The following is a 26,364-nucleotide window of genomic DNA, read 5'->3' on the forward strand; positions in this document are numbered from 1 at the left end:
AGACAGACGGGGGAAAGAGACAGACGGGGGAAAGAGACTGTTGCTACCACGACTACTACACACTGCCTGCCCCGTGCCCTACATGACAAATGTACAAAGCAAAGAGGCATGTAAGGAGTGGGTGTAGCTTAATGGAAATGGCTACGGGGGAGAAATTTTAAAGGGAACTTTTCACTTCCTCAAAAAAAAATGATAAAAATATCTTATAAAAAGAAAACCCCACGCTCCACTGATTTTACCTCTTTTTTTTCCATTTTGTGTTGCAGAGAGACAGACAGACGGGGGGGAAGAGACAGACGGGGGGAAGAGACAGACGGGGGGAAGAGACAGACGGGGGAAGAGACAGACGGGGGGAAGAGACAGACGGAGGGAAGAGACAGACGGAGGGAAGAGACAGACGGGGGAAAGAGACAGACGGGGGAAAGAGACAGACGGGGGAAAGAGACAGGCAGACAGGGAAAGAGGAGACAGCCAGAGAGACAGATAAAGATAGATGGAGAAAGAGACAGACCTTGATAGAGACAGACAAGAAAAGAGACAGACAGACACAGACAGACAGATTGTGAGAGAGACAAAGATAGATGGGGAAAGAGACAGACCTTGATAGAGACAGACAAGGAAAGAGACAGACAGACACAGACAGACAGACTGGGAGAGAGACAAAGATAGATGGGGAAAGAGACAGACCTTGATAGAGACAGACAAGAAAAGAGACAGACAGACACAGACAGACAGATTGTGAGAGAGACAAAGATAGATGGGGAAAGAGACAGACCTTGATAGAGACAGACAAGGAAAGAGACAGACAGACACAGACAGACAGACTGGGAGAGAGACAAAGATAGATGGGGAAAGAGACAGACCTTGATAGAGACAGACCAGGAAAGAGACAGACAGACACAGACAGACAGACTGGGAGAAAGACAAAGAGACAGTTACTATCCCGGGCAACGCCCGGGTACTACAGCTAGTAAGTTTATATAAATACAGTAAATATTTTTGGGTTGTGGAACGAATTGTCTGATTTTCAATTATTTCCTATGGGAAAATTTGCTTTGATATAAGAGTAACTTGGTTTAAGAGCACACTGTCGGAACCAATTATGCTCGTAATCCAAGGTCCCACTGTATATAGTAATATACTATACTATATATACTATACTATATATAGTAATATATATAGTAATATAAAAAAGTCTCAAAATCTGTATATAAGATATTAAAACATCCGTAATTTGTAACTTAAAAAAAAATCCCATCCCATAGCTATATCTTGGGTGTCCAATGGAGATAAGGGAGTATTATGTTCCCTGGTGTCCAGTGGGGTCATTGTCAACTGGAAGTTGAAAACATGTGCTGTACAATGGTAAAGGTGGTGGACTATTCTCTGTGGTCCTGGAGTAATCTTAAAATATCACCATTTACTTTATTTAATAATTGCTAATTGTGACCATCATTAGCTTTTAATATTTTGTTCACAGGACCACAGCACTGACTACATCCCTGTTGCCGCCACTCTTGCTCATGAAATGGGCCACAATTTGGGAATGCCGCACGATGATGGATCTGGATGCTACTGTGAAGCCTCGTCTTGTATCATGGCTGCATCTCTAAGGTGGGTGAATGCAAACGAAGAAACACGTGCCTTAATTATAGATTCATTTATTTGTTGTTTTCAAATTGACTGGAAATCAGTAGGGAAAAATTCTAAGGGGCCCTTTTCACACTACGACATTGCAAGCCGATGCTGCGATGCCGAGCACGATAGTCCCTGCCCCCGTCGCAGCTGCGATATCTTGTGATAGGTTCTGTAGCGAACATTATCACTACGGCAGCATCACATGCACTTACCTGCCCTGCGACGTCGCTCTGGCCGGTGACCCACCTTCTTATTAAGGGGGCGGGTCGTGGGACGTCATAGCGACGTCACACAGCAGGCGGCCAATAGAAGCGGAGGGGCGGAGATGAGCGGGACATAAACATCCCGCCCACCTCCTTACTTCCGCATAGTCGGCGTGAGACACGGTGACGCAGGTAAGGAGATGTTCCTCGCTCCTACGGCTTCATACATAGCGATGTGTGCTGCCGCAGGAACGAGGAACAACATCGTACCTGTCGCTGCTGCCAAATAATGGAAATGCCGGACCCTACACTGATGATACGATTACGACGCTTTTGCGCTTGTTAATCGTATCAAAAAGGATTTACACACTACGATATCGACTGCGTCGCCGGATGTGCGTCACTTTCGATTTGACCCCACCGATATCGCACCTGTGATGTCGTAGTGTGCAAAGCCCGCCTTAGATTGCCTGAAGAGATTAGAAATGGTGGATGGTGGGGGGGGGGGGGGCGCCAAAAAACAGGGGAGACCGAAGGAAAGTTATAAATACAAGACTGAGAGACAGTTCTTAGAAGAAGTGATGGGAATGGAATGAGCAGATGTATATGGGGAGAGCGTTCAGAGATTTGCCGGGTTGGATGAGCCCATTTGAGCACCAGACAATCTTCTGGTGGTACTACAAATTGGCAAAATATTGGGCCCCTAATTCAACAAGACCCTAACAGTCTAGCAAAGAACCTGCTTAAAGGGAATCTGCCACTGGGTTTTTGCCGCTTAATCTGAGAGCAACATAATGTAAAGAAAGTGACCCTGATTCCAGGGATGTGTCACTTACTGAGCTGGTTGCTGAAGTTTTGATAAAATCATTATTACTAGATTATGAATGAGGACTTGTAAACCTGCTGCCAAGTAGTTCTCAATATTCATTATCTCTTTATAACTCTGTCCCCACAACTGATTGACAGCTTTCTGTCTATGTAATGTGAACACAGAAAGCTGCCAAACAGTGGTGTGGGCGGAGTTATACAAAGCTCAGCATTCAGAGAACTGATAGGTCTGCAGCAAATAGTGATTGTATCAAAACTGCAGGAAGCAGCCCAGTAAGTGACTCATCACTGGAATTGGGGTCTCTGCCCCTTCAGCATGCTGCTCTGAGATGGGGTAACAAAAATTTGATAACAGATTCCCTTTAAATTTAGAGGAAATCAAAGACAACTAGTGATGAGCAAGCACTACCATGCTCAGGTGCTTGGTACTCAAAAGGAGCAGTCTGACGGGCATGACTCGTGTACTGGGTATAATGGTAGTCAATGGGAAGCTAGAGCATTTTTCTACAAGATCTTCCCCATTGACTTTCATTATATTCTGAACTGAAGTCACGCCTGTCCAAGCGCCCACCTGCTTGTTTTGAGCACCTGAGCATGGTAGTGCGAGCTCATCAATAGTTACAAGTACAGAGCACCCGCGCATGGTAGTGCCCACTCATTACTAGTTACGAGTACAGAGCACCTGAGCATGGTAGTGCCCGATCATCACTAGTTACAAGACCCGAGCATGGTAGTGCCCACTCATCACTAGTTACAAGACCCGAGCATGGTAGTGCCCACTCATCACTAGTTATGAGTACTAAGCACCCGAGCATGTGTCAGGGCAGGGAGGACTGGTAGGCCCAAGAGGTGGATCCACTGGACCATGCACCCCACCGGAGGGCAGGGTACACGGCAGCCGGAGCACTGGCGTGGCAGACACAGGTATAACCAGGTCACCAGGGTCACGGAGTTCTTTAGGACAATACAGGAAACAGGCACAGGTACCCGGTAGCAAAGACAAACAGTACTCCCGGTAACAGGACACAGCACAAGGGGACCTGAGCACCTAGCTCAAAAGACAAGCTTCAGGACACGTTGATCAGGCGCCGCCCACATGGAAAGGCCAGTCTTATATACCCAGCACAGTCTCATGTCATTTCCTGCTGCAGGTGTGCTGGGCCTATAAGACCAGGAGAGTGGGCGCGGCCTGGTCCTATACAGAACCATGTGGCTAAGACTCAGAGTCAGACTCATAAGACCAGGAGCAGGACACAGGAGAGCACGAGCGGGAGCGGCAGCCATGACCGGTGGACACATGGACTGGATCAGTGGTTAAGGAGCAGTGCAATGACGGTGAGGCCGGATCAGTGGGTACGGAGCGGTGCCGGGATGGTGCGACCGGATCAGCGGGTAAGGAGCGGTGCTGAGGCATCGGGAGCGTGACAGTACCCCCCCTCTGTGCCCCCCCCCCCTCCGTGCACAGTACCCCAGGGGCACCCCGGATCGAGTCACCGGACCAGGAACCAAGGCAAAGGCGGGGAAGGACCGCTGACCCCGTGCCGCCTTCTTGGCCGCACGACGCTTAGCCGACGATCTACCAGTAGTGGCAACGGGGGCAACGGGAAGCGGAGGACAGACAGAAGTAGGACCGGGGTCGTGGACGACCGGATCGGGCGTTTCGGACCGGGTACAGGACATTGTCTCATCCTCAGTAGCCGGGGACATCGAAGTCTCAATAGCCAGGGACAGTGGAGCGACGCTAGACTGCGTCGTTTCTTCATCAGGGCCCAGTGGCACCAAGGACTCAGGCGATAGGAGTTGTGGTACGACGCTGGACTGCGTCGTCACTTCTTCCTCCTGTTGTGACATGACAGGCCCAGGTGACAGGGACCGAGGAACAGGCTGTCGACAGGTATCCTGGCACAACGGACTCCAATGAGTGATTGCGCCAGAGCGCCAACTGATGTCAGGGTCATGGAGTTGTAGCCAGGGCAGACCCAGCAGGAGCTCAGGAGCCATTCTTGGGATGACATAGAAGGCAATTGTCTCAGTATGCAAAGTGCCAACCTGGAGTCTCACGGGTTCAGTGGTATACCGGACAGGTTCGTATAGTGGTTTACCATCCACTGAGGCGAACCAGAGGGGCTTGGCAAGCGGGATCACCGGTACCTGGTATCGGTTCACTGCAGACTGGTGTATGAAATTACCCGCTGCCCCAGAATCAATAAGGGCCTCTGCTGTGAACCTGATCTTCTCCGTCGTCACCTAGACAGTCTGCGTAACTGGAACGGAGGGGATTCCGGTGCCAAGGGTGGCGGTTCCCACCATCCCTTGGACTCGGGGTCTTCCTGGTCTCTCAGGGCATGAGCGGAGCAGATGTGAACTGCTTCCACAATAGAAACACAGGCCCTGGGCGAGTCGCTCTGCACGGCGTTGCTCAGCTTGGCTCAGTCGGTCAATTTGCATTGGTTCAGGAGTAGAATCGCAGAACGGCAGTGGCGGGGGAACGGTAGACCTCTGCGGAACGGAGATGTGACGGATTGGTCGCTTTTCCCGGGATACTTCCTTGGTTCGCTCTTGGAAACGGAGGTCAATCCGGGTGGCCAGGGATATCAGAGCGTCCAAAGTACGGGGAACGTCACGACCGGCTAATTCGTCCTTAATGCGGCCCGACAGGCCCTCCCAAAAGGCTGCCGTCAATGCCTCGTTGTTCCAGCCTAGCTCGCAGGCAAGCGTGCGGAACTGGATGGCGTACTGGCCAACCGTCAGGGTTCCTTGGCGTAGCCGGAGGAGCGAGGAGGTAACCACGGTGGTGCGTCCCGGTTCATCAAAGGTATCACGGAAGGCCTGCAGGAATTCCAGGAGGTCGGTGGTCACTGGGTCCTCATTCTCCCACAAAGGATTCATCCAGGCCAATGCTTCGCCTTCCAGATGGGACATTAGAAAGGCCACCTTAGCTTGGTCTGAAACAAACAAATGGGGAAGCAACTTGAAATGCAGGGAGCACTGGTTCAAGAAGCCTCTGCAGGTCTTGGGATCCCCCGCATAGCGAGGCGGAGCAGCGAGGCAGAGTTGCGACGCCAAGGGGACAACAGGTTCGGTCTTAGACGCTGTCTGCTGCGTCGACTGAGACGAGGCGGCGGTCTGTAGCGTGTACAACCGGTGGTCCACAGACGTCAGGAACTTCAGTATGCGGTGTAAGGTGTCACGCTGTTGCACCAGTTCCTGGCGTAGTTCAGACAGCTCAGACGTTTGTGCTCCAGCGGGATCCATGGCCTGATCAATCTGTCAGGGCAGGGAGGACTGGTAGGCCCAAGAGGTGGATCCACTGGACCATGCACCCCACCGGAGGGCAGGGTACACGGCAGCCGGAGCACTGGCATGGCAGACACAGGTATAACCAGGTCACCAGGGTCACGGAGTTCTTTAGGACAATACAGGAAACAGGCACAGGTACCCGGTAGCAAAGACAAACAGTACTCCCGGTAACAGGACACAGGACACAGCACAAGGGGACCTGAGCACCTAGCTCAAAAGACAAGCTTCAGGACACATTGATCAGGCGCCGCCCACATGGAAAGGCCAGTCTTATATACCCAGCACAGCCTCATGTCATTTCCTGCTGCAGGTGTGCTGGGCCTATAAGACCAGGAGAGTGGGCGCGGCCTGGTCCTATACAGAACCATGTGGCTAAGACTCAGAGTCAGACTCATAAGACCAAGAGCAGGACACAGGAGAGCACGAGCGGGAGCGGCAGCCATGACCGGTGGACACGTGGACTGGATCAGTGGTTAAGGAGCAGTGCAATGACGGTGAGGCCGGATCAGTGGGTACGGAGCGGTGCCGGGATGGTGCGACCGGATCAGCGGGTAAGGAGCGGTGCTGAGGCATCGGGAGTGTGACAGCATGGTAGTGACCACTCACCACTAGTTACGAGTACCGAGCACCCGAGCATGGTAGTGCTCACTCATTACTAGTTACGAGTACAGAGCACCTGAGCATGGTAGTGCCCACTCATCACTAGTTACAAGTACTGAGCACCCCAGCATGGTAGTGCCCGCTCATCACTAGTTACGAGTAGAGAACACCTGAGCATGGTAGTGCCCACTCATTACTAGTTACGAGTACCGAGCACCCGAACATGGTAGTGCTCACTCACCACTAGTTACGAGTACTGAGCACCCGAGCATGGTAGTGCTCGCTCATCACTAGTTACAAAACCCGAGCATGGTAGTGCCCGCTCATCACTAGTTACCAGTAACGAGCACCCGAGCATGGTAGTGCTCACTCACCACTAGTTACGAGTACAGAGCACCCGAGCATGGTAGTGCCCGCTCATCACTAGTTACAAAACCCGAGCATGGTAGTGCCCGCTCATCACTAGTTACGAGTACCCAGCACCAGAGCATGGTAGTGCCCGCTCATCACTAGTTACGAGTACTGAGCACCCGAGCATGGTAGTGCCCGCTCATCACTAGTTACCAGTACAGAGCACCCGAGCATGGTAGTGCTCACTCATCACTAGTTACCAGTACCGAGCACCCGAGCATGGTAGTGTCCGCTCATCACTAGTTACCAGTACTGAGCACCACAGCATGGTAGTGCCCACTCATTACTAGTTACCAGTACCGAGCACCCGAGCATGGTAGTGTCCGCTCATCACTAGTTACCAGTACCGAGCACCCGAGCATGGTAGTGCCCGCTCATCACTACTGAGTACCAAGGTATATAAACACCTGTGGGTGGTAAATATCTCACTTCTATAACTCTTCCCCTCCATACAGTTATAATACCCCGAGAACCTTCAGCTCCTGCAGCCGACAAGAGTATCAGAAATTTATCCTGGATCATATGCCTGTATGTATGAAGGACCAGCCAAGCAAGGATGAAATCCTGTCTACTCCTGTGTGCGGCAATAAATTCAGAGAAAATGGTGAAGATTGTGACTGCGGCACTGTGGAGGTATAATGTAGTCTTAAATTAGGTCACTTTTTCTGCTTAGGCTGCTTTCACACATCTGGTTTTTCCTGTCCGGCACAATCCGGCACTTTGCAGAAAAACCGCAACCGTTTTTTTTTGCCGCCGGTTGCGTTTTTTTTTTGCATAGACTTACATTAGTGCCGTATTGTGCCGCATGAGCTTGCGTTCCGTCCGTTTTTTGCCGCATGCGGCAGATTTAGCCGATGCGGCGGCCGGATGGAACGTTGCCTGGCACGTTTTTTTTGTCCGGCAAAAAAAAACCGCATTGCGCCGCATCCGGCTGATGCGGCGCGATTTGCAATGCATGCCTATGGACGCCGCATGCGGCGTCCTGCGGCAAACACTGCATCCGGCTGCTGCATGCGTTTTTTTCCACTGCGCATGCTCAGTAGCCTGCCGCAAGCGGCAAAAAACGGACGGGCCACATATCAAAAACGTATGCAAAGGATGTGGTTTTTGCATAGGTTTTAGAGCCGGATTGGCCGGCTCTGCTAAAACTGGATGTGTGAAAGCAGCCTTAGTGTGGCCATGTGACTTAGGTTTTGTAACATTGATTTTAAAAGGCAGTTGGGTAGCAGGGCATAGTCTTATCTAAGGATATTGGGAGGGAAAATACAGGGATTGTGTAAATTAAAGGGTTATTCCCATCTCCAAGATCCTATCCCAATATGTAGTAGGAGAAGTAATAATAATATTGGCAAATACCTTCAATTAGAAATGTAGTATAGTTCCTTTCGCTTACCTCATGTTCAGGGCATTGCAGGACCATAAGTATCCATGGTTACGACCACAAGCAACTGACTAACTAACTAAATAGCTGTGACTGTATGTGTGCTCGTAACCATGGATACCTAACTACCTAGGGTCCCACAATGCCCTGAACATGAGGTAAGCGACATAGTGAATCAGAAAAACTATATTACATTTCTAATTGGAGGTATTTGCTAATATTATTATTATTACACCTACTATATATTGGGATAGGATCTTGGAGATGGGAATATCCTTTTAAAGGGAACTTACATAGTTTCATAGGTTGAAAAATCACCTAGGTCCATCTAGTTCAACCTTCCTCCACCAATTATACATTTTGTCACTAAGTCACTCAATTATAACCAGCAATGTTGTGTGTACTGAGGAAATCATCCAGCCCTGATATAAAAGCTGTTATAGTATCTGCCATTACTACCTCTTGTGGTCGGCATTCCACAGTCTGACTGCTCTAACTGTAAAGAACCCTTTCTATTTAGCTGCCGGAATCGCTTTTCTTCCACTCGCAGTGAGTGCCCCCTGGTGCTTAGGATCATGTTGAAAATGGTATGTGATCTTCAGGCAGGATCTAATAGAGCAGGAGGAGCTCATGAGATTGATGAGCATTTTGGTGGAAAAAGTTCAGTAAAACATCTATTTTACTTTTTTGAAATCCCTGGTGTCTGCATGTATATACAGTCATATGAAAAAGTTTGGGCACCCCTATTAATGTTAACCTTTTTTCTTTATAACAATTTGGGTTTTTGCAACAGCTATTTCAGTTTCATATATCTAATAACTGATGGACTGAGTAATATTTCTGGATTGAAATGAGGTTTATTGTACTAACAGAAAATGTGCAATCCGCATTTAAACAAAATTTAACCAATGCAAAAGTATGGGCACCCTTATCAATTTCTTGATTTGAACCCTCCTAACTACTTTTTACTGACTTACTAAACCACTAAATTGGTTTTGTAACCTCATTTAGCTTTGAACTTCATAGGCAGGTGTATCCAATCATGAGAAAAGGTATTTAAGGTGGCCACTTGCAAGTTGTTCTCCTATTTGAATCTCCTATGAAGAGTGGCATCATGGGCTCCTCAAAACAACTCTCAAATGATCTGAAAACAAAGATTATTCAACATAGTTGTTCAGGGGAAGGATACTAAAAGTTGTCTCAGAGATTTAAACTGTCAGTTTCCACTGTGAGGAACATAGTAAGGAAATGGAAGAACACAGGTACAGTTCTTGTTAAGCCCAGAAGTGGTAGGCCAAGAAAAATATCAGAAAGGCAGAGAAGAAGAATGGTGAAAACAGTCAAGGACAATCCACAGACCACCTCCAAAGACCTGCAGCATCATCTTGCTGCAGATGGTGTCACTGTGCATCGGTCAACAATACAGTGCACGTTGCACAAGGAGAAGCTGTATGGGAGAGGGATGCGAAAGAAGCTGTTTCTGCAAGCACGCCACAAACAGTCGCCTGAGGTATGCAAAAGCACATTTGGACAAGCCAGTTACATTTTGGAAGAAAGTCCTGTGGACTGATGAAACAAAGATTGAGTTGTTTGGTCATACAAAAAGGCGTTATGCATGGAGGCAAAAAAACACGGCATTCCAAGAAAAGCACTTGCTACCCACAGTAAAATTTGGTGGAGGTTCCATCATGCTTTGGGGCTGTATGGCCAATGCCGGCACCGGGAATCTTGTTAAAGTTGAGGGTCGCATGGATTCAACTCAGTATCAGCAGATTCTTGACAATAATGTGCAAGAATCAGTGACGAAGTTGAAGTTACGCAGGGGATGGATATTTCAGCAAGACAATGATCCAAAACACCGCTCCAAATCTACTCAGGCATTCATGCAGAGGAACAATTACAATGTTCTGGAATGGCCATCCCAGTCCCCAGACCTGAATATCATTGAACATCTGTGGGATGACTTGAAGCGTGCTGTCCATGCTCGGCGACCATGAAACTTAACTGAACTGGAATTGTTTTGTAAACAGAAATGGTCAAATATACCTTCATCCAGGATCCAGGAACTCATTAAAAGCTACAGGAAGCGACTAGAGGCTGTTATTTTTGCAAAAGGAGGATCTACAAAATATTAATGTCACTTTTATGTTGAGGTGCCCATACTTATGCACCTGTCAAATTTTGTTTAAATACGGATTGCACATTTTCTGTTAGTACAAGAAACCTCATTTCAATCCAGAAATATTACTCAGTCCATCAGTTATTAGATATATGAAACTGAAATAGCTGCTGCAAAAACCCAAATTGTTATAAAGAAAAAAGGTTAACATTAATAGGGGTGCCAAAACTTTTTCATATGACTGTAGTCCACTGGCAGTCTTATTCCATGACTGACAGTCTTCCTGTATGATTGCATGCAGAGGTAGCTGTCAATCACTAGAAGGACCGCCCACTGGACTCATTAATATAACCACCAGGGATTTCAATAAATAAAATACGAGTTATACTGACTCTTTTCCAACAATCCTATATATCATTCTCCTCGGGTTCTCCCCTGCACTGTGCTGTCCTCAGATCGGGCTGAGTGTGTAAGGATGGGTTCTCTTGCAGTCATGGTCATCTCATAGTCATCATTCTGTAGATATTTCGGGCACAGGGATAACCATCTACCCCCTCAATATTGCAGGAATGCACTGACAAGTGCTGTGATGCTGCCACATGCAAACTGAAAGAGAGAGCCCAATGTGCGGAGGGTGAATGCTGCTCAAACTGCCAGGTGAGTTACGGTATTCAATATTCATTGCAGTACCTCCATGTAGGTCTATATCCTCCTGAAGTTGTAGGCCACAAATTAGGATTTGTCTCCTGTGTTAAAATTACCATCAGAATGGGAAGTACTATAAAACTAAAGTGTATTAGATACACACATTATTACAATGGTACATATAAGGGATTTAAAGGGGTATTCCCATCTCCAAGATCCTATGCCATTATGTAATAGGTGTGATAATAATAATAATAATAATAATAATAATAATAATAATCGCAAATACCTCCAATTAGAAATGTAGTACAGTTCTCCTGATATTGCCATATCTCTTACCTTAAGTGCGGGGCATTGTAGCTTAGGTATCCATGGTTATGACTATGAGCATCTAACTAACTGTCAATATTTGAGTGGATGTAACCATGGATTCCTAAGCTGCAATGCCCTGCACATGAGGTAAGAGATGTGGCTATATCAGGAGAACTATAGTACATTTTTAATTGGAGGTATTTGCTAATATTATTATTATTATTATACCTACTACATAATGGGATAGGGTCTTGGAGATGAGAATAATACTTTAACCCCTTCAGCCCCGGGGCACTTTCCGTTTTTGCGTTTTTGTTTTTTGCTCCCCTTCTTCCGAGAGCCGTAACATTTTTATTTTTCCATCAATCTTGCCATATGAGGGCTTGTTTTTTGCGGGACAAGTTGTACTTTTAAATGAAACCATAAGTTTTACCATATGGTGTACTGGAAAGCAGCAAAAAAATTCCAAGTGTGGAAAAATTGCAAAAAAAGTGTGATGGCACAATAGGTTTTGGGATCTTTTATTCACGGTGTTCACTATATGGTAAAACTGATGTGTGGGTATGATGCCTGAGGTCGGTGCGAGTTTGAAGACACCAAACATGTATAGGTTTACTTGTATCTAAGGGGTTAAAAAAAATTCACAAGCTTGTCCAATAAAAGTGGCGTACGTTTTGCGCCATTTTCCGAAACCCGTAGAGTTCTCATTTTTTGGGATCTATGGCTCAATGATGGCTTATTTTTTGCGTCTCGAGCTGATGTTGCTAATGGTAGCATTTTTGCACAGATGCTACGTTTTGATCGCCTGTTATTGCATTTTGCGTAAAACTTGCGCCGACCAAAAAACGTAATTTTGGCGTTTGGAATTTTTTTGCCACTACGCCGTTTACCAATCAGATTAATTGATTTTATATTTTGATAGATCGGGCATTTCTGAACGTGGCGATACCAAATATGTGTATATTTATTTTTTTTTAACCCTTTAATTTTCAATGGGGGGAAAGGGGGGTGATTTGAACTTTTAGGTTTTTTGTTTTTTTTTTTATTTTTTAAAACTTTTTTTTTACTTTTTTTATTTTATTTTACTAGTCCCCCTAGGGGGCTATAGCGATCAGCAATCCGATCGCTATCTGCTGATCACAGCTATACCGCTGTAAACAGCAGAAATAGTCACTTTCTTTTTTCCTCTGCTCCGTGCCGAGGAAAAAGGAAAGTGAAACTTCTTAGCAGCAGGCGTCATCACATGACCCTGTGCTACGGTGGCAACCACCGAACGTCACGTGATCACTCACGTGACTTCCGGTGGGGACGGCGGTAAATAGAAAACATGGCCGCGCGCATATAGATCTCGCTGCCAGACTTTGGCAGCGAGATCTAAGGGGTTAATGTTCCGGGTGGAATGCGATTCCACTCGGAACATGTAGGCACACATGTCAGCTGTTGAAAACAGGTGATGTGTGCCGATCCACGCCGCCTGCCCGCGGTAGGGGGCAGGGCTTACCGGGACACGATCCATGACGGAAAGATCCGTCCATGGTCGTGAAGGGGTTAAAGGGAATCTCTTACCAGTTTCTTCCCACCTAATCTGAAAGCTGCATATTGTTGATATACACACCCTGATTCCAGGGATGTGTCACTTACTGGGCTGCTTAGTGTACTTTTCATACAGTCACTCTTTTGTTAGCAGGAGATTATCACTAGAGGACTAGTAAACCTGCTGCCAGGCCTCTAACACTGATTGGCAGCTTTCTGCCTATGCACAGTGGACTCAATGGTGTGTGCGGAGTTATAGAGATCTCAGCATTCAGAGAACTGACAGATCTAAAACAGGTTTAATCAAAACTGCAGCACCCAGTATAGCAAATGACATATTGCTGGAATCAGGATCTCTTCCCCTACATCTTGCTGTTGTCAGATAAAGTAAAAAAACTTGGTGACATATTTCCTTTATTGTCTCCCAAACACAAACCTATTTTTTTAATAGAATCTTCAACAAGTTGAATCCTGTGTGTTGAACTTTCCTTGCAGCGACCCCTACAGGAGAGATTGTGTCACAAGCCAGCAATTCATATGCCCTCAAAAGATATGGGGCATCTCAATAACTTAGATTATCATCAAACAGTTAATTTATTTCAGTAATTCAATACAAAAAGGGAAACGCATATATATTTATACTAGCTGTACTACCCGGCTTCGCCCGGGTTAATAACTGCTGTTAACAAAATAGAATGCATTAACAAAAATGTATTCTGCACACAAAAACCACAAAACAAATAGATAGAAATGTAATTATAATGTCTGTCTCCCCCTCTGTATATATCTCTGTCTGTCTCTCTCTCTCTTTGTCTGTCTGTCTCTTTCCCTGTCTGTCTCTGACTGTCTCTGTCTCTTTCTACGTCTGTCTCAATCTCTTTCCCTGTCTGTCTATCTATCTCTGTCACTTTCCCTGTCTGTCTTTTTCCATGTCTGTCTCTTTCCCTCTCTTTCCCTATCTGTCTCTTTCCCTCTCTGTCTCTTTTCCTCTTTCCCTCTGTCTCTTTCCCTGTGTCTGTCTCTTTGTCTCTTTACCTGTCTTTGTCTGTCTCTTACCCTGACTCTCTTTTCCCTCTTTTTCCCTGTCTGTCTCTTTGTCTGTGTCTGTCTCTTTGTGTCTGTCTCTTACCCTGTCTATGTCTGTTTCTTACCCTGTCTGTGTCTGCCTCTTTCCCTGTCTGTGTCTGTCTCTTTCCCTGGTTGCATTGTGACATGCCAACATTTCATATAAGGGCGTTGCTGCGCATTCTTCTGAAGTTCTGGCTGCACTGTGGCTCCCAGCTCCATTCGCTTTAATGGAGGCAGGTTTTTTGGTGATTAACTGTAAAGTGTGGGGTTAAAATTTCCCCTCAAAACATAGCCTATGACGCTCTCGGGGTCCAGAAGTGTGAGTGTGCAAAATTTTGTGGCTGTAGCTGCGATGGTGCAGATGCCAATCCCGGACATACACACATACATACATACATACACACACACACACACACATACACACATTCAGCTTTATATATTAGATAGAGTCATTACAAGCAGAGTGTTTATTTGTGTTAATGTTGATGATTATGGCTTACAGCCATTGAAAACCCAAAAGTCATTATCTCAGAAAATTAGAATAATTACCACAAAACACCTGCAAAGGCTTTCTAAGCGTTTAAAATGGTCCCTTAGTCTGGTTCAGTAGGCTACACAATCATGGGGAAGACTGCTGACTTGACAGATGTCCAGAAGGCAGTCATTGACATTCTCCACAAGGAGGGTAAGCCACAAGAGGTCATTGCTAAAGAAGCTGGCTGTTCACAGAGTGCTGTATCCAAGCATATTAATGGAAAGTTGAGTGGAAGGAAAAAGTGTGGTAGAAAAAAGGTGCACAAGAAACCGGGGGTAACCGCAGTCTTGATAGGTTTGTTAAGAAAAGGCCATTCAAAAATTTGGGGGAGATTCACAAGGGGTGGACGCTGCTGGAGTCTGTGCTTCAAGAGCCACCTGTATGTACAGATTGTGAGACAACCTAATAATAGGGTTTAACATCATTTAATAAACATTTCTTTTTTAAACTTGGTTTTGGAGAAAAGAAACAATCACAAAACTGGTATGAATATTATAATGGTCTTTGGTTAAATTATTATTATTTTTTTTCTTTATCTACAGCTAATGTCAGCGGGTACTGTGTGCAGAGTGGCCAAAGACGAATGTGATTTGTCCGATATGTGTGATGGGAAATCTGCCATGTGTCCCTCTGATCGCTTTCGAATAAATGGAACTCCCTGCAAAAATAATGAGGGTTATTGTTACAATGGGAACTGTCCCACCCTTAGGGACCAGTGTGAAACTTACTGGGGAGCAGGTAAAGCAATAACCTCATAATGGTCTTGTAATGCTAGTCACTACTTACAGATAGTATAGACAGAGGGGTAGTCAGACAAGCCGGGTTCAGGAAACAGGAGGACACGTCAGGATACAGGGAGTAAGCAAAAATGCAGTCAAGTCACAGGCCAAGGGTCAGAATTCCAGGAGAGTATGTATTAGATTCAGGGAGCATACAGACACGTGGTCAGGTAATGGTCCGAGGTCAGGAGTCAGGAGGTAATGACAAGAACAGGGAGCGGGCAGAGAGGAGTCAATCAATGGTCTAGGATAAGAAACTTAGATCAGAACACAAAACACAAGCCAAGAGCACAACTGCAGAACCAAAAAATACTACTGGCGAGGTTCTGGGAGAGCATGTGTGCCGCCCCCACATCAGCAGCCGGGCTGCTCGGATCCGGATCCGCAGTGGCTCGAGGGATTTCCGAACCCGGGGGTCGCGCGGACACTCAAACAAAAAGGGGACGTATATGTACGGGGATTGCTGTGAATACTTTGTGACGCCACCCACGGTGTGTGGTAATATGGAGTACCACCGCTGCTGTTGGGAGGCAGCTGGTTGTTTAACCCCTCCGTGGGTAGGGGTGGATGCCCCGGGGCTCAGTGTCCAGAACACGAGGAGTGATGTGACCGGAGGTGGCGCGCCGGGACGGACCGGGGGATGTTGGTGTACTCACTGTTGAATAATTGCACAAAAGTCTGTTGGTAAACCAAGGTGTCAGTGGCCGGCTGCCGCGTCTGGGTGTACTCGGGTCCCACATCCGGCTGGTGTACCGATGTCCCTTCCTCCGGCACTCTGTAATTTTTCCTTACTTCTGGACAACTCCGTATGGAACGGGGGAAGTCCGATCCCGGTATGTTCTGGTTGGGAGATGTGCCCGCGAAAACTGACCCTAGGGATTTCAGTGGGTGTTTGTGGATACCCTATCCCCCACGGTGGGCTGCCATTTCGCTCTGTCTGGGCTAACACTTCTGGAGCAAGGCCTGCAACCTTGCTCCCAGGCCTGGTGAATTAGAGAAGGGGCTTGCAACCGTCTTCTACATAGGGTCCAGGTACCCCGCCTGTGCACGGTTTCCGGACCGGATCTCCGCTGTCGGTACCGGCGGGCTCCAACCCTGTCCCGGTCCACTTTGGATCTACCGTGACCGGACTCCCGTCGCCTTTGGACACGGTCCACTGCTTGCCACCTAGCCAGTAGACCAGGGCCACTACCCTGGCTATCCTCCACTAGGCACAGACTTGACCTCCACAGTCTGTCACTGTCACAGACTCCGCTCCACAAGCACCTCCAACTTCAACTTGAACCTAGCTAGACTCCTGTATTCCCGCCCCCGGATCCTCAAGACCCCTAGGTGGGCGCTCCCAATCCGCCTGGTCCTGCCCAATGGTGTGTCCTTCTTACCCTGATAAGGGGTGGCTAGGATTTTGTGGCTGATGGGACCTAGTGTGGAAAGGTGTTATGTGGGGTGTTGTGCTCTTCTGTGACCACCTGGCGGCGCCAGGGCGTCACACATGCTCAGTAATGAAACAGAGCAATTACAAGGAAAGTGGAAAACCTGAGTAAAATCACCTCCCAGAACCTGCATAGAACCCTGTGCTGTCAAACAACCTGTCAGCTAGTGCTCAAAGAAACTCAGCAGAGCATCTCCAAATGCAAGATGCTCTGCACAAATAAACATGTAACTGCTGTGTAGTTCAGGAAGGCGCGGCAGAGGATCACCTGTGTGCAAGATGCTCTGCACAGAGGAATCGTGACAGGTCTGTCCAGGACTATATCGAACACTACATATTCCTATAGGGAATTAAGTATTGGACGCCTGTGATTTTATGACATTTCCTTTTATACGTTTACATTTTTATTTTGCCTTTTTAGAAATCTTTAAACCTTTTGTCTATACTAGGGTCAAGAGCATCAGAAGAATTCTGCTACCAAACTTTCCAAAATTATTGCCCTGCACCTAGGTAGGTGTTTCCCGTGGACTGTGAGGACATGACAAATCTTGATGTATGCTACATGGTCCATCATGTCTAATCTGTTATTAACTCTATAGTTCCAGCAGGGCGCAGTGTGGAGTATTGTTCTGTGCTGGAGGGAGCAGTCGACCGATCGTTAGAGCTGGTTTCTGCGGAACCTCACAATGTAAAAATCTCCAACCAGAAGTATTCGTGGAGACGGGCACAAAATGTGATGATGATAAAGTACGTATTCTAGGTTCCCAGTCCCAGAACTATGACATATGGGAACATGGTCAGCACTGGGATCCATTTGTAATATAATAATTCCAAGCCTCCTATTTAGATACTTTGGTAAAGAGATCATCCAGATTTTTAAACTTCATGGCATATTTTTGGATACCGCACCAATATTAATAGGGTTTTGACTCTTCGCACCCCTCTGATTAAAGGCCCCGTTACACGCTACGATATATCGGGTGATATGTCGTCGGGGTCACGGATTCCGTGACGCACATCCGGCATCGTTTGACATATCGCAGCGTGTGACAGCTACGAGCGACTGTTAACGAGCAAAAATACTCACCTTATCGTTGCTCGTTGACATGTCGTTCATTTTCAAAATATTGCTCATATTCCTGGATGCAGGTTGTTCGTCATTCCTGAGGCAGCACACATCGCTCCGTGTGACACCCCGGGAACGACGAACACAGCTTACCTGCGTCCCGCCGGCAATGAGGAAGGAAGGAGGTGGGCGGGATGTTACGTCCCGCTCATCTCCGCCCCTCCGCTTCTATTGGGCAGCCGCTGTGTGACGTCGCTGTGACGCCGAACGTCACTCCCCATTCAGGAAGAGGATGTTCGCCACCCATAGCGAGGTCGTTCGGGAGGTAAGTGCGTGTGACGATCGTACACGCCCCCATCGTTTGTGCGTCAAGGGCAAATAGTTGCCCGTGGCGCACAAAGTCGTTTAACCCCCCGTCACACGTACTTACCTCCCTAGCGACCTCGCTGTGGGTGACGTTCGGCGTCACAGCGACGTCACACAGCGGCCCGCTCAATAGAAGCGGAGGGGTGGAGATGAGCGGGACGTAACATCCCGCCCACCTCCTTTCTTCCGCATAGCTGGCAGGACGCAGGTAAGCTGTGTTCGTCGTTCCCGGGTGTCACACGGAGCAATGTGTGCTGCCTCGGGAACAACGAACAACCGGAGCACAATAGGAGGAACGACATTATGAAAATGAACGATGTGTCAACGAGCAACGATAAGGTGAGTATTTTGCTCGTTAACAGTCGTTCGGAGGTGTCACACGGTACGACATCTCTAACGATACCGGATGTGCGTCACGAATTCCGTGACCCCGCCGACATATCGCCCGATATATCGTACCGTGTGATGCTGCCTTTACTCCATTTCCACGGGGTATCTCACTTTTTTTTCCATAACGTAAATTGAAGTTGTACCAACATGCACAGTGCAGCTTCGCTCGACTGTTTTTGTAACCCCCCCCCCTCTCTGGAGGATGGGACCTACATACATTTCTTTCCATCTCAGCCATTTAAGTCTGTTCTCCAACTTTCGGATTAGGCAACACTGTCTAATGTGAGGCCTTTCTCACAGTTTTGAGGGAAGTGGTTTTTCTGCCTTCTCCTTTTCCCAACTCTGTAACCTTTCCCTATGTTGCGGAGGTGACCAGCAGTGCTGACCAAGGGGTCAAAGGATGACAATTTAATAAAAAAAACAAATAAGCAAAGAAAAATCTCTTACAAATTAAAGGGAATGTCATTAGTTTGTTGCCATCTAATTTCAGAGCAGCATAATGTTGAAGGAACCTAACTCCAATGATGTGTCCCTTACTGTGCTGGTTGCTGTAGTTTTCTTGTTTTATTAGGCCGGAGTCACACTTGCAAGTGTCCTGTGTGTGACTCGCGAGAGTCTCGCATCGCATCACCCAGCACGGCCTGCTGCTCTCCAGTCAGGAGCGGCTCAGCTGCATAGAAATACATGCAGCCGACTCGCTCCTGTCAGGAGAGTGTGCGGCCGTGCCGGGGTGATGTGATGCGAGATTTGGTGAGTCACTCGCGAGTGTAAAGATTCTCACTTGAGGACTAGTAAACATGGCAGTAGTCATCAGTATTCATGGACTCGTCATAATCCCACCCACACCACTGATTGGCAGATTTCTGTTTACACTGTGCCTAGGCATAAAGTTGACAATCAGTGGTGTGGAGGCAGCGTTATACAGAGCTCAGTATTTAGAGAACAGGTAGATCTGCAGCAGATAAAACAGATTTTATCAAAATGACAACAAGCAACCCATACAGGTAAAATATATCTTTGTAACAACAAGCAACCCAGTAAGTGACACAGTGCTGGAATCATGATTTCTGCCCCTACATCATGCTGCATTTGGATGGGTGGCAGATTTCATTTAGGCTGTGTGCGCACAGTGCATTTTTTTATGCAGATTTGGTGCAGATTGTGGGCGGCACAAATTTCCATGTCTATCTTTATGCAAGCAATGTCAATGAGAATGAGCACATGTTGCTTATTTTTTATATGCAGATTTGATGCAGAAAGTTTTCTGCAGCGTGTCAATTGTTGGTGCGTTTTTTCCTTTGTTTTTTTACCCCTTCCACCCATTGACCTCACTAAGCATAACGCATGGCACAAAAACGCACGTGTTTTTTGGTGCGTTTTTCTGCCAGAAGGTGCAGATTTGATGCAGAAAATTTCTGCACCAAATCTGTAACATGCGCACATGGCCTTAAAGGTGCAGAAACTCAAATATATAATGTGTGTCCCTGCATCAAGATCCCATGTAGACGGTATATATAGGTAACCGGGGCAGACATATCAATGATGCAACCTGTGCAGCCGCACTGGGGACCAGGAGGTTGGGGGGTCCCATTTATTTCTCCAAAGCAGGCGGGATTGTGTATTTTGATGAGCTCTTGAGCTGCACAGTGGACCCATAGACTGTTTTTGCACAGGGACCCCATAGACTGTTTTTGCACAGGGCCCCATAGACTGTTCTTGCACAGGGACCCCATAGACTGTTCTTGCACAGGGCCCCATAGACTGTTCTTGCACAGGGGGGGCCATAAACTGTTCTTGCACAAGGGGGCCCATAGACTGGGCTTGCACAGGGGACCCATACACTGGGTATGCACAAGGGTCCCATAGACTGTTCTTGCACAGGGATCCCATATACTGTTCTTACACAGGAGCCCCATAGACTGCTCAGGCACAGGGACCTCATAGACTGTTCAGGCACAGGGACCTCATAGACTGTTCTTGCACAGGGACCCCATAGACTGTTCTTGCACAGGGGCCCATAAACTGTTCTTGCACAGGGATCACATAGACTGTTCTTGCACAGGGGGCCCCTTTTCTTCTCTCTGTGTCCGCCAGTGATAGGTAAAATATATAGAAATCACAAGTCCTCTTGTTTGTTTGCATGATTTCATTCTGATTCTAACACTGACTATATTGGCATTTTCTAGGTATGTATAAATGGACGTTGCAGTGAGATACCGGCGTTCACCGAGTCTGCAGAATGTGCTGCCCGGTGCCCTGGAAATTCAGTGAGTCCTATCTGTGCAGTCTTGTTCTTATTCCATCCTAATCCAGTTGTGTACGTACAGAACATAAATCTAAATATAATACAAAGTATAAAACACCCATGGTATTATCAGTTTTTATTTGTCTGGGTGACAACCAATGCGGCTGCCATTTGTATGCAGCACTTTAGTAACAAGGGATGTATTGCTGCATAGCTGGGCAGGAATCATGGAAAGCCGGGTGCAGGTTTATCATTTGTTTTATAAAACCTCATTATTTTTAAAATTTCTTCTTGCTTTCAGTGAATAGAATAATTCTTTACACATACAGTGGCATGCAAAAGTTTGTGCACCCCTGGTCAAAATTACTGTTATTGTGAACAGTTAAGCAAGCTGACGATTAAATGTCTCTAAAAGACATAAAGTTACAGATGACACATTTCCTTTGTATTTTGTTTTTTAAAAAAAGAATATTTTCATCTTTTAAATTTTAAAAATTACAAAAAGGAAAATGAGCCAATGCAAAAGTTTGGGCACCCTTGGAAATTTGTGTGCTCAGATAACTGATTATGGTTTCAGACCTTAATTAGCCTGTTATGGTTATGACTTGTTGACTATCATTGATAGGAAAGGCCGAGTGATGCAAATTTCACAGATTTATAAAAACCCGGCCTCCTCTAACCTTGATCCAAGAAACAGCAGCCATGGGTTCTTCTAAGCAGCTGCCTAGCACTCTGAAAATAAAAATGTTGAAGACCCAAAAAGCAGGAGGCTATAAGAAGATAGCAAAGTGTTTTCAAGTTGCCCTTTCCTCAGTTCGAAATGTAATTAAGAAATGGCAGTAACAGGAACAGTGGAGGTCAAGATAAGGTCTGCAAGACCAAGGAAAATTTCTGAGAGCTGGACATAGGATTGCTAGAGAGGCAAATCAGAACCCCTGATTGACTGCAAAAGACAAAAGAAGATTTAGCAGACTCTGGAGTGGTGGTACATTGTTTTACTGCTCAAAGACACTTGCACAAGTATGGACTTCATGGAAAAGTCAACAGAAGATAAGCTCTCCTGCGTCCTCACCATAAAACTTAGAGTCAGAAGAATGCAAAAGAACATCTATACAAGCCTGATTCATTTTGGAAAGAAGTCCTGTGGATCAATAAGGATAAAATAGAACTCTTTGGTCGCAATGATCAAAGGTATGTGTGAACAGAATTTCAGGAAAAGAAGATATCGCCAACCATTAAGCATGGGAGTGGATCAATCATGCTTTGGGGTTATGTTGCAGCCAATGGCACGCAAAACATTTCACAGGTAGTGGTAAGAATGGATTCAATGAAATTTCAACAAATTCTTGATGCAAACGCATCATCTGTAAAAAAGCTGAAGTTGAAAAGAGAAATAAAGAGGATGACTTCTACAAATGGATAATGATCCTAAACACACATGAAAATCCACAATAGATGACCTCAAAAGGAGCAAGCATAAGGTTATATAATGGCCCTCACCGTCCCCTGATCTGAACCTCATTGAAAATCTGTGGCTAGACCTCAAAAGAGCAGTGCATGCAAGACGAGCCAGGAATCTCACAGAACTGGAAGACTTTAACTAGGAATAATGGATGAAAATCCCTCAAAAAAGAATTGTAAAGGCACACAGAGATAAATTTTTGGCAGATCTGTGGTTGCAGTGAAATCATGGACATATTGTTCCATTTGTACACAGCCACAAACCTGGCACTGATTGTCCACAATTTCACTGCAACCACACATCTGCCGCAGATTTATCTCTGTGTGTAAAGTGGCCTTAAGACTCTTGGCTGCTACAGAAAGCCTTTACAAGCTATGCCAAAGGGGGTGCTAGTAGATACTAACCATGAAGGGTGCCCAAACTTCTACATCGGCCAATCTTCCTTTTTTGTTAATTTTAAAATGTAAAGATGAAAAAAATAAATATAAATATATATATACATGTATATATACTGTATATATACCGTGTGTATGTGTATATATATATATATATATATATATATATATATATATATATAAAATGGCCTAAAATACTAAAGAAATGTGTCATCTTTAACTCTGTCTTTTAGAGATCATTTCATCTTCAACTAGCTTAACCCTTCACAATAACTATCGTTTTGGCCAGGGGTGCCTAAACTTTTATAATCCACTGTAAAGCAGGAGTTTTCTACAATGTTTCGATTCTCGGCAATCTCCTCCCCTGAATCCTTACTTTTATCTATGCTGATACTTTGCAACAAACTAAAGCTGTATGAGCAATACTGGCTCTCTGGTCTGTATATGGGTTTCTCCACCTATTATATGCTTTATTCCTTACGGCTTCATAAGTGTTGGTTCCAGATGTATGTGACCCTTTGGGCAACAGAGTACTGGTGGGCCGCCTGTGTACATCATAGAAAAGCCAGCGGCTCCTGGTGTCTGCCCGACTGAGTTTGATAAAATTGGACATTTCCTAACGACTTTACTTCTCTTACAGCTTTGTGACCACGAGCTGCAATGTTACTGTGAAGAAGGCTGGGTGTACCCTAATTGTGACACCAGAGTTGGCAATGGTCAGTACAAAATTAACAAGTAATACAGAATTGTGTGCACAGACAGACATAGAAAGCAGGGGTCCCAGTGCAGATGGAGCACAGTATATGGGCCCCTTGCTCTCAAAGATGTAGGGTGGAAGACATGTGGTTTATTGAAGTCTACGTGTTTCGAAAACCACCGGTTTCTTCATCAGAAAAAAACAGAACCAGCTTGCGGTTTGTCCTGATGAGGAAACCGGTAGGTTTCGAAAAGCGTAGACTTCAATAAACTGCATATCTTCCGCACCACGTCTTCTGAGCCTTCTTGCACCGCCGGCAGCGCGGATCACATCCACTATCTCCCTTCATTCATATACACACATATAGGCAGAGACCTGTCGGCCTAGGATTTTGGGAACAGGAGAAGCTGGCATGAACACTTTAATCATTCGAGATGCATATTCTGCCTTTCAAAGTATATTTTTGTGAAACAGAGTAAGGCTATGTGCGCACTAGACCGTTTTTCCCGCGGATTTACCCGCGGATTTGCCCCGGAAATTTCTTGAGAAATGTCTGCAATCTTTGTGCAGACATTTCCCATGAAATTCAATGAGGAAAAAAAATAGTTGTGCGCACTGTGCGGATTTTTCTCAAGAAAATTTCTTGAGAAAATTTTCTCGAGAAACTTTCTTGAGAAAATGTGCATGTCCATTAATTTCCGCAGGTACCTGCGGTATTCCGGGGGTATTCCGCAGGTAGCAATGATGTGCGGTATACCACCGGAATAGCCGCGATTTACCTGCGGTAATGCCCATCGCTGCCTGCGGTTTTGCAGGAAGCGATGTCATTATGCCAGGAAGAGGAGCAGAGGAAACACACGTCGCACTCCCTAGACGCCGCACAGAAGCACTTCCGTGCGACCTCCAGGTGTCTGTGCAGTGTGTGTCCTGCTCCGGCCTCGCGGCTGCCTGCACTGCAGGGTGTCAGTGTCTGCCCGCAGTGTCAGCAGCTTGTCACGCGGCAGCGCAGGCAGACACGGACATCCTGCAGTGCTGGGAGCCGCGGGGATGACGATCGCTGCTGTCAGGAGGTGAGATCATTACCTGCTGTGACGATCTCCTGCCTCCTGACGTCAGCGCTGTCACTGCTGTCTAGGGCCGACTCGCGAGCGGCCCGAGACTGTCACTAGCGGTGACGTCACGGGCTCTCGCGATAAGTCAGTGACAGCGCTGACGTCAGCAGTACAGGAGATGATCACAGAAGGTAATGATCTCATCTATGCTCCTGATGGCAGCGCTCGGCATCCCCTGCAGTGACCTGAGCTGACCTATTGATGTTAGCTCAGGTCACTGCATTGCTCTCCCAGCCAATGGGGAACATTCTGTTCTTCATTGACTGGGACAGCGACTATGGTATGGATCGCCGTGCCCCCCCCCCCCTTATTGGATTACGCCGGACGTGGAATTGATTGTGCTCTTTTCAATAAATTGGTTAAAGAGGGAATGTTTTGGGGAGTGTTTTTTCAAATAAAACTTTTTTTGTTGTCTATTTTTTAATTATTACTGACTGGGTTGGTGATGTCGGGTATCTGATAGACGCCTGACCTCACCAACCCCAGGGCTTGATGCCAGGTGACATTACACATCTGGCATCAACCCCATATATTACCCCGTTTGCCAACGCACCAGGGCGCGGGATGAGCTGGGGCAAAGCGCCAGGATTGGCACGTCTAATGGATGCGCCACTTCTGGGGCGGCTGCGGCCTGCTATTTTTAGGCTGGGGAGTGTCCAATAACAGTGGACCTCCCTAGTCTGAGAATATCAGACCCCAGCTGTCCGCTTTACCTTGGCTGGTGATCCAATATGGGGGGGACCCCACGTTTTTTGTTTTAAATTATTTATATAATTTAAAATAACAGCGTGGGGTGCCCACTGTTTTGGATTATCAGCCAAGGTGAAGCTGCCAGCGGTGGTCTGCAGGCTGCAGCCGTCTGCTTTACCCTAGCTGGCTACAAAAAATGGGGGGACCTCACGTCATTTTTTTTTAATTATTTATTTATTTTATGGCTAAATACAAGGCTAAGCACCCTTTAGGCTACTTTCACACATCCGGCTTGAGCTCTGCGGCTCAATCCGGCTGTGCAAGCTATGCAACGGATGCGGTGAAAACACCGCATCCTTTGCATAGGTTTTTCCTTTGCGGCCAGTCCGGTTTTTGCCGCTTGCGGCATGCTACTGAGCATGCGCAGTGGCAAAAACCGCATGCGGCGGCCGGATGCGGTTATTGCCGCATCGCGCCGCATCCGGCCGCCATAGGCATGTATTGAAAAATGTGCCGCATCGGCCGAATGCGGCGCGATGCGGTTTTTTTTGCCGCACGAAAAAACGTGCCAGGCAACGTTCCATCCGGCCGCCGCATCGGCTACATCTGCCGCATGCGGCAAAAAACGGACGGAACGCAAGGCCATGCGGCACAATGCGGCACTAATTAAAGTCTATGCAGGAAAATCGCAACCGGCAGCAAAAAAAACCGGTTGCGATTTTCATGCAAAGTGCCGGATTGTGCCGCATAGCAAAAACCGGAGGTGTGAAAGTATCCTAAGTGCCACATGAAAGTCACTAAAGGGTACCAGCTTAGAAAATGCAGGGAGGTGGAACATTATATAGGTTTTTCTCATCTATCTATCTATCTATCTATCCCTCTATCTATCTATCTATCTATCTATCTATCTATCTATCTATCTATCCCTCTATCTATCTATCTATCTATCTATCTATCTATCTATCTATCTATCTATCTATCTATCTATCTATCTATCTATCTATCTATCTATCTATCCATCTATCCCTCTATCTATCTATTCATCTATCTATCTATCTATCTATTCATCTATCTATCCCTCTATCTATCTATCTATTCATCTATCCATCTTTCCCTCTATCCATTATCTGTCTATCGATTATCTTTATTATTTATTG

At 46.4% G+C, this 26,364-nt stretch overlaps 1 protein-coding gene across 3 annotated transcripts in view; it reads left to right on the plus strand.

Annotated features, from left to right (window-relative positions):
- The window catches only part of LOC142304154 (zinc metalloproteinase-disintegrin-like MTP4), a 115,012-nt gene that overhangs the window by 77,210 nt on the left and 11,438 nt on the right, over positions 1–26,364 (plus strand). For all 3 annotated transcript variants that reach the window (XM_075346245.1, XM_075346246.1, XM_075346247.1), the window contains 8 exons: positions 1,481–1,614; positions 7,436–7,613; positions 11,048–11,137; positions 15,116–15,311; positions 17,234–17,294; positions 17,384–17,531; positions 20,793–20,873; positions 23,349–23,424. In XM_075346245.1, the coding sequence (XP_075202360.1) occupies positions 1,481–1,614; positions 7,436–7,613; positions 11,048–11,137; positions 15,116–15,311; positions 17,234–17,294; positions 17,384–17,531; positions 20,793–20,873; positions 23,349–23,424 (964 nt within the window). The remainder of the gene's footprint in view (positions 1–1,480; positions 1,615–7,435; positions 7,614–11,047; positions 11,138–15,115; positions 15,312–17,233; positions 17,295–17,383; positions 17,532–20,792; positions 20,874–23,348; positions 23,425–26,364) is intronic.

Source organism: Anomaloglossus baeobatrachus, chromosome 4 (assembly GCF_048569485.1).
Source record: "Anomaloglossus baeobatrachus isolate aAnoBae1 chromosome 4, aAnoBae1.hap1, whole genome shotgun sequence".
Lineage (NCBI taxonomy): Eukaryota > Metazoa > Chordata > Amphibia > Anura > Aromobatidae > Anomaloglossus > Anomaloglossus baeobatrachus.